Genomic DNA, 9235 nt, shown 5'->3' with positions numbered 1-9235 from the left:
TGGCTCAGGCTTTCGGGGTTGAAATGATGTTGTGTTCCTATTGGTTGGGGGACGGTCAGGCCGCGGGAAGCTGTGTCAATTGGGTGACCGGGAACACAGGGCGCCCGCCTGAAGGAGACGCTGGGCAGGCAGGGCTGCCTTGTTTTGCTCACGGGGCCAGGTCTTCCTGGAGGAAAGGCGAGAGAGGCCGGTGGGAGGGAGAGAACTTTTGGAAGTTAGGACATTAAGGACTGCTTATATCTAGGGGGAAGGGGTCGCCAGCCTCAGGACTTGGTAGTCTCACTAGGGGCTGGCGCATAATTGATATTTCCAAACGAAAAAACCCTGCTGTGTTTTACTTCTTGTATACCTCAGATTCTTGCGAAACCCAGTGAGGAATGAAGATGTAACAGGAAAAGTGAGGTTTTTCCACTCTCTCTGTCTCTCCCTGTCTTTTCTTTTTGGGAAGAAAAGAGAAACATCAAAATTGTCTTTAAAAAAAGAAAAAGAAAATACAAAGTTTATAAATGTGCATTTCAGATCAGAATTGACTGGCCTGCTTTGTAACAAAGTGTGTGTTCGAGGGATATCCATTAAAGAGCACAGCATTTAAGCCATATATATATTGCTTTTGCAGTCATGTTGCTAAAAGTACACACGTTTAGTAGGAAAGTGTTCAGTAGCTTGTTGCACTGCCCTGGCTTGGGTGTTACCTGCCTTGGGATGGGAAAAAGTTTAATCCAGCAGCTTCCGTGTAGAAACTTCCACGTCTCCTGCCAAAGATGTACGACGATGCCATCCTGGGTGATTGACCGTTACGGAAAGAATGATGTGCTGCGATTCACAAATAACATGATGTTCCCTTTAATCAACTTCCCTAATGAAGTGATTATTAAAGTCCATGCTGCAAGCTTAAATCCCATAGATGTTAACATGCGAAGTAAGTGCCTATATACATTGCATGTCAATACCATTAATATTTACCTACTCCGCAGGTTGGTAGTAAGGATTAATGATTTGGTTTAAATTGTAAACTGATTTGAACTCATGAAATGAGCTGTATGAATATTATGTATAATTACTTATATTTTCATACCTTGGTGTTTCATGAGTGTGATGTTAAATACTATATGGTCTTTGTAAAGTCTGCATTAGTTGTGTGAAATACTGCATTTCACATTCAGTGCTCCTAATAGCCTTTTTAGCCTTATGCAGTTTGATTTCATTGGCCCTATTCTGGTGGGGTATGACTGTCTTGTAGAAAAAACAGGCCCCAAAAAACAAAACAAAAACCACCCAAATAAAGAGAGGGAGATGGCCTATAGGAAGGAAGTTGAGCAGTTGGGGGAGTGGTGCAGGAAAAACAACTTACTGCCTAACTTAAAGAAAACAAGAGATCATTGTGGACTTTAGGAAATGTAAATTGAATATTCAGCCACTTATTATTGAGGGGAAGTGCATGGAACAGGTCTCAGTGTTTCAATTTCTGGGAATGGAGTTGAGAGACGATCTAACCTGGGGAGAGAACAGCAAAGACCTGGTGAAGAGAGCACAGCAGAGGTTATATTTTCTGAGAATCCTCCGGAAAAACAATCTCTCAAAGGACCTGTTGATGGCATTCTACCATTGCACTGTAGAGAGCGTACTAACTTATGGTCTGTGCGTGTGGTTTGGGAGCTGCACGGCCAGGGAAAAAACAATGCTATCCAGGGTTGTAAAGACTGCAGAGAGAATTATTGGGTGCACTCTTCCCACCTTAGATCAAATCTATGCTGCCAGGTGCCATAAGAAAGCGGCAGAGATAGCACATGATAGTACGCACCCCGGAAATGAACTCTTTCAGCTTCTGCCTTCTGGAAGAAGGTATAGGGTTATAAAGGCCAGGACTAGCCGCCTGAAAAACAGTTTCTACGCTAATGCAATTCTGGTTCTAAACGCAGCATAAGGGGTTTCTGTAGTATAGTGTGTTTTAAAATGGGGTTTTAGAGTTTTGGGGGGGTTTTGAATGTTTTATGTAGTTTTGTAGTAGTTTTATGTAGCTTTTATGTAGTTTTCAATTTCATTGTTCCGTAAGGGAAATGACAATAAAGATATCGTATCGTATCGTAAATCTAATTACCATAAATGGCACCATAAAGATTAACGCATATATTGAGGCATGATTTCTTTTAGGCCTACAAATGTTTCTACCATATGCAGAAGTAATAGTGCCTAAATCCACTGAAATCAGTGGGCTTAGATGTGTCTTACTCTGGGCTGTATCCACCTAAGCTTTACTCAGAGCAGCCCCATTGAAATTACGGGGCATAGATTAGTCCTGCTCATTAATGTCAATGGGTCTTCTGTGAGTTTGACTACCATTGGATAAAATGCTTTGTATTCAATCATGTTTCAATTTGTTACTCTGCTGCAACAAAAGTGAAGACTGACATAGCAATCCAACACTTCTCTCCCTTGAATGCTGGGCTGGAGGGAGAGGGTTGGATTAGGTTAAGGAGTCCCTGTATCAAGCTCACCTGGCTGAACTGGCCTCCCAGCAGGAAGGCAGGAGGGCCGCTAGTGAGTAGCCAGCAGGAAGGCTGCAAAATGGGGTGTTCAGACCCTACCTTTCCTCCAAGGAGCTTAAGGTGGTTACGCTGTTCTCCCCCCTCCACCTTTTCCTCACAAAAACCCTGTGAGGTAGGTTAGGCCAAGAGATAGCAACCGGCCCAATGTCATCCATTGAACTTCCTGACCGAGTGGGAATTTGAACTCTGGTCTCCTAAGTCCTAGTCCAACACTGCTGTTTATTGCAGAGAAGGCTTCTTTGAGCATAGGAAATTGAGCTTTGTGTAAACCAGCGACAACTGTTCTCTGTTTGCCTGGCAGGTGGTTATGGAGCTGCTGCTATAAGGATGAAGCGGGATCCGTTGCACATCACAAGCACAGGCAGCGAATTCCCTCTCACACTTGGTCGGGATGTTTCTGGAGTTGTGATGGAGTGTGGACTAGACGTGAAATATTTCAGACCTGGAGATGAGGTAAGGATGAGCAAGGAAGGAATGGGAATTACTCTAAGTGGATTTATAAATCCTCGGTCTCAGTAGAAACAGATTACCTCAGTGTGCATTTTCTGCTTCAGTTGTGCACTGCCAAACCAGAAGTTACAAATGGTGCCTCTTTCTTTGACTCCTTGTTTTGCTTCTTCTGCAGTTCTAAGGGTTATGAGAGCCAGCCCAAAAGGAGGTGTTGGGAGTTCCAGTAAGGGAAAAGTTGGATAATCCTGTACATAAGCTGCATACAGAGGTGCCAACTTGAGCAATACCATGTTGGAAGTTACGTTGCAATTCCACTGTTTTGCTGGCATCCATCTTTCTCAGGAGGCAATGGAGTGCGCCTCTGGGGGTGAAGCCAAACCTCTGGAGAATCACAGCAGCTGCGGTGGTGGCTGCAGGGACCAGTAACTTATAACTGCTGCCTCCTGTGTTAGCAGCACTTAAGTGACCTCCCTGCGGTTCCAGCCTGGGCAATGTGTATGGAGGTCCTGGGCTGCCCAGATGAAAAAAACCCCTCTCAGCCTCACCAATGTGGTCCAAAGGAAAGCAGAGCAATAGGTTTGGCACCAGCTTGGCTGCAGGAGTTGTTGGAAAGAGGCCATCCAGCCATTTTAGGGACTTCATTCCAGATTTGTGTATGGTTTAGTCCTTAGCCTTTTATTCTCCCAACATGTCCTGCAAGGTATCATGCCTCTGAATACATGTTGCTTGGGTTTACAGGTGTGATTGTACTTTGGCCTTCTTTCAGGCTTCCCATAGACATCTGGTTGGCCACTGTGAGAACAGGAAGCTGGACTAGATGGGCAATTTTCCTGTCCAGCAGGCTCTTATTATGTTCTTAATTTGATACATAATATATTTAAGGATTAGAAATTCTGCTAAACCATGAAAAGCTTTGGACTATGTTTGAGTTTTGGACTTCTTTTTTTTACAGGTATGGGCAGCAGTTCCTCCCTGGAAACAAGGCACTTTGTCAGAGTTTGTTCTGGCAAGTGGAAATGAGGTAATGAAGCAAAGTATTTAATTTGAGATGAAATGTTTCTGTGCAGCTTCTAAAACGGGTGGGGTTGTTTTTGCATTTGGTCTTAGAATATTTTTTTTACTGTTAAAGGAAGAGTCAGAAATTTCCACTGTGATCTGAACTATGCTGTAGCAGATCTCTGTCTCTTCCCTAAATTTAACACTGAACGGGAGGTAAGGTGACAGGGAGGAAGGCAGATGAGTGATGGCTACAATTGCACAGTGCTTTATTTCCCCTGCTTGCAAAACAAAGCACTGAACCATAATCTCAACCCTTTGCCAGTGGGTGGGAGGGCCGTGAGCTTGAATTTACAGCTGCTGTATGGCAGCAATGAGTTTTCAGGATCCGATTTCTGAATATATAGTGCAGTGTGTTGCTGCAATGTGAAGACAGAAAGGGCCCATTGTGTGTGGGTAATGCTTACTTGCTACAGTCAACCAGGTGACCTCTTATTCAAAAGGCTGGAGCTACCCTGCCTGAATAGTATTCCGGTCTTTATGAATTTTGATTATCCATATGCAAAAGCAACACGTGAGATATGGCATGTTTTTCACATGTGTACACATCTGTAGGGGGAAAAGGATGCATGGTACTGTGTGTGAAAAATGTGTGATTGCCTGTTTTTCCCAGCATTTCAGCTACCAGCCATGTGCATGTGGCAAAATAAGACACATGTATACAGTTCTGTTTTGTTTGTTCTTTAAATTATACAAGTATTTCCTTTTCTTACATTTTTATATGTTTATGTAGGGGCAAATGATGTGTTTGGAGCAACCCGAAACTGTCCCTCAGCACCTGAAATTTGTATTGAATTAATGCTGCTGCTGCTGCTACTACTACTACTACTACTACTACTACTACTACTACTACTAATAATAATAATAATAATCTGGGCTGCAGAAATTGGCAATCTTTTCTTTTTTACAATGTTAAATAGCAAAATCTTTCCGGTTCTTGGATACATGTCTGTTTTCCTCCCTTTCTGCAGATCTCTAGAAAGCCCAGATGTCTCAGCCACACTCAAGCAGCTTCCTTACCTTATGCTGGTCTAACAGCATGGTCTGCCATTCGCCACGCTGGGGGGCTAAATCAGGATAATTGCAGCAATAAGAGGTAAGTTACCAGTTGTTCTGTAAGCAGGAGTTTCATGTAGAGCAAAGGTGGGAAGCCAGTGGCTCTTCAAATGCTGTTGGACTCCCAGCTCCAGCAGCCCCAGCCCTCAGGACCAATGGGCAGGGCTTATGTGTTGTCCAACAACAGTGTGAGGGCCACAGTCACTTAATGAGTGAGATAGGTTTCTACATTATATAAACTACTGCAAGCAGTTCCTTGATTATCGTGCATGTTGAAGTGTGTTGGACTTAACACGTTGTGGTTTGGGTGAAGGAGCTCTTGGGCTGGGGTTTTGCCCAGAGTGGGAAGAGGCAAGGAGCCAGTAGGCACTTTGGCGGAAGGTCTGGGGTTGGTAACATCACTAGTGAGTTTAGAGGAGAGTGACAGCAGAACTGGTGTAGATCTTATGATAAGAGAACACATCTGAAAGTAAGGTGTCTTCAGGTAGTCTCAGAAGTTAAGGGGTTCTAAAGAGCCTTGGGACCAAGAGGGAAGGGGAAAATCCCATTATGTCATATACAAGAAAATGTCATAGTTAAATGAAAAGTTTCTCCTTGGCTTTAGTATGATTTTTTAAAACTAGTTTAGGAGCTATTTATTATCTTTCACCCTCCAGTTTACCTTTCTTTTCCTTTGACTTTGCCCTATATAGACAGAACTATTTAGAAATAAATTTTCACAACAAAGACCATCAATTTAACACCTTTGAATTGCTGGGGTATAGAAATGCCTCCTTACCTGGAATTCTTTTCGCTTCACAGAGTATTGATCTTTGGTGCAGCAGGTGGAGTAGGTACCTTTGCTATACAGGTAAATATGTTACAACTAACTACCTTGGCTGATATTTTGGGAAAGCTTAGACTCAAATCCTCTGCAATGAGTGACTAAGAACATCATCCCCCACCCCCACCCCTCATAATCTTGGAATGGTGAGATAACAGTACTGATTAGTTGAGTTCTTTTTGCCTATCTAGAATGTGTTTTTGAACTGTGACAATACATCTTGCTTGCTTAGATGAAGGATAGAGATGGATTTGTGAGTAAATTAGCATTTGTTGCTGCACCCATTTTTGCTCCTGGTCCATCACTTGCATGTGTAAAAAAGTTACAGATGTTTCATTATTAAGAAAGAAAGAAGAATCAAATGTTAAAGGTACCAAGAGAAGAAATCTCCCAGGACCTATTTGCAGGCTCAATGTACTCTTGTTGGATACTATGCCTAAAAGACCCATCCATTTCTCTCAAAATAGGGAAAAAATATTGTCATGTTTAATTTCCCAAGAGTGAATGGAAGAGGAAACAAAACCCTTGCTCTGTCTCAGCTGGAGTTGGCAAGGCTGATGGTTTCATGAAGCACCAAATTGGGATCTGAACTTAATTTTGTGACTGACGCACACCCAAGATAAAACAGATCAGACCTAGTTAAAAGGCCCTAGAAAGTGGAAATGCCATGATGACACTGGGGTACAGTTAGAGTGCTTCCACTCAGAAGGCTACCTGCCATCTCTTGGATGGTTGAGGAAGCCAGATAAGGACCTCTGATGAAATTTTTACTGTATCACAGGCACATATAGGGACAGGCAGCCCTGTTCCCAAACGACCAAGGTTTTGAATTCAGCTTGAAATCTGTTGTATATATTGGTCCTTTCTAGTTCTAGTTCTAGTTCTAGTTCAAGATCCCTTGAAAGTCCAGTGGTAGATTTTGCCCTTTGCCGATCTACTCCGTGTTGTCTTGGAGGGACCCCATTCCACTCTTTGGAAATCACAGAAAAGCAGGCTTTTATGCAATATTGAATGACATGTAATTAAAATATCAAATAGAATCTCTTTCTAGAGCTGACACTTTTAAAAATGTGATTAAAAAATATCCAGGTATAAAATATGAGTACCATCTGTCTGTGTATTGTAATGAAACTAAATTCGGAAAGTCAAACTGAGCTTTTTATTTGGGCAAGAAAAATGAGGGTCTGGGGGACAGTAACCCTCCAGAGGAAATTTGGTGAGTACTCCGGGAGTTCCATTGTGCAAGTGGGACGCATTTGTTGGATACCAGCCCTAGTTCTTAAGAACAAACTGGGGAGGGCAGTTACTGTTACAACCTGCTTTGTGGTCTTTTGTCAGAAACATTTAAACTTAGATGGATTTGGTGGTCTGATCCAAGAAAGCTCTTTCTTTGTTCTTAATGTAAAAACGCCACAGGTGAAACCAGGTGAGCCTTGTCACTTGAAAGGCATCATGCGGTTATGGACCCAGCTCCCTCAGGACAGGATCTGACAGCTCCTGACTCTCAAGTTTGGCCATCTTACTACCAGATGGAAGTACAGTGGTACCTCTGGTGAAGAACTTAATTCGTTCCGGAGGTCTGCTCTGAACCTGAAACTGTTCTTAACCTGAGGTACCACTTTAGCTAATGGGGTTTCCCGCTGCCGCCGTGCAATTTCTGTTCTCATCCTGAGGTAAAGTTCTTAACCCCAGGTACTACTTCCAGGTTAGCGGAGTCTGTAACCCGAAGTGTTTGCAACCTGAGGTGTTTGTAATCCGAGGTACCACTGTAACCGGATTCAGGGGTGGGGTGGGGGGGCAGGCAGAGGGCACAAGATAGTCCCAGCAGTGCCTGGTTGGGTGTCTTTTTCCTAGAATTGTAGAGTTGGAAGTGATCCCAAGGGTCACCTAGTCCCACCCCCTGCAGTGCTGGAATCTCATCTAAAGTATCCCAATCAGAGAGCCATTCAACCTGTGCTTAAAAACCTCCAATGAAGGAGAGTTTAACACCTCCTGAGGGAGTCTGCTCCACTCTCAGATAGATCTTACTGTCAGAAAGTTCCTCCTTTCTTGCACAGAACAGCTTGCCATTGATAAGCAGCGCCAGATTTAGGGGTGTGTAGGCAGTTCTCCTCCATGGGGTGCTGAGTGGGGGGCGGCGATGCAAATGATGATGGTGGTGATAACAACAACAATAACAAAACAACAACAACAACAATAATATAATTCATAGGGGGTTGGACTAGATGACCCTTGGGATCTCCTTCCAACTTTACAATTCTATGATTCTATTATGATTAATAACACTAATAATACTAATCATCTTATAATTTATATAGGTACCTACTGAGAAGATCCATACAAACCCAGCTGTACCAAAATGAATTACTGTGAAAATAAATATAAGGGGTGGGGGAATTTTGCCCTTGCTTAAGGTGCCGTAAGTCTGGCCCTGTTGAGAAGAAATACAAATTTGAGTTAGAGAAGGGCGGTAGTTGTGTGTCATCTGCTGAAAACAAGTCTAGTCAGCTGCTGTGTTCTTTTTGCACTGTGTCTTCTCATTCAGCTAATGAAAGCCTGGGGTGCTCATGTGACAGCAGTTTGTTCCCAAGATGCCAGTGAACTCGTGAAACGTCTCGGAGCAGATGATGTGATCGACTACAAATCTGGAAGTGTGGAAGAACAGCTGAAAATGTTACCGCTGTATGTATGGGCTAAATCATGAGTGTGCATGGTGAATGTGCACAACCCCAAGTTGGCTGCTACATTTTTGGGTGGGTTTGAGCAGGTCGCCTGCACCTGAGTCTTCTGTGCTGGTAACTTAGTGAGCAATCCGTACAGGGATCACCTGGGTCGAATCCAGAGGTGGAGCCATCACTGTATCTGAAGCCTTGCTGCTCACAGCAGCCAGGACAGAAGGTGGTATTTGCTTTGCCGGGTCAGGATTCGGTCCCTCTCTGACTGCTGGACTCACTTAGGATCCAGTGGCTCCGTGACCAACATTATTATTATTATTAATTAAATTTGTATATTGCCCTTCATCCGAAGATCACAGATCAGTTCACAACATAAAAATACAACATAAGAACACAAAGTACGTAATGAAAAAAAGAACCAAAACAAACCAATAATTCCCCTCCCGCAAACACATAGCTCTGCCCTCTCCTATTCCACCCTGTTTGGGGATTTTCCACCAGCAGGAAGATCACCAGCAGGAGCCTGTCAGAAATCCACACTGTGAGCACAGCAGGATCTTATGGTGGGAGACCTGCAGGAGGAGACATACAGGGACCCCACCACATCCTAACACTGGGGGCTCGAATTG

General features: G+C 43.5%; 1 protein-coding gene across 4 annotated transcripts in view; it reads left to right on the top strand.

Moving 5' to 3' along the window:
* RTN4IP1 (reticulon 4 interacting protein 1) overlaps positions 1-9235 on the top strand; it is an 88761-nt gene that overhangs the window by 29335 nt on the left and 50191 nt on the right. For 3 of the 4 annotated variants that reach the window (XM_083497689.1, XM_083497688.1, XM_083497690.1), the window contains exons 1-7: positions 9-177; positions 617-919; positions 2848-2999; positions 3949-4017; positions 5024-5148; positions 5910-5958; positions 8477-8613. In XM_083497689.1, coding sequence (XP_083353815.1) covers positions 24-177; positions 617-919; positions 2848-2999; positions 3949-4017; positions 5024-5148; positions 5910-5958; positions 8477-8613 — 989 coding nt within the window. In that variant the 5' untranslated portion in view covers positions 9-23. Of the gene's footprint in view, positions 1-8; positions 178-616; positions 920-2847; positions 3000-3948; positions 4018-5023; positions 5149-5909; positions 5959-8476; positions 8614-9235 lie in introns of those variants that run through there. The other variant, XM_083497691.1, reaches the window with a different exon arrangement.

The sequence above is a fragment of the Podarcis liolepis genome (genome assembly GCF_965112155.1).
Source record: "Podarcis liolepis genome assembly, chromosome: 3".
Taxonomy (NCBI): Eukaryota; Metazoa; Chordata; class Lepidosauria; order Squamata; family Lacertidae; genus Podarcis; species Podarcis liolepis.
This window is presented reverse-complemented; position numbering and strand designations above follow the sequence as displayed.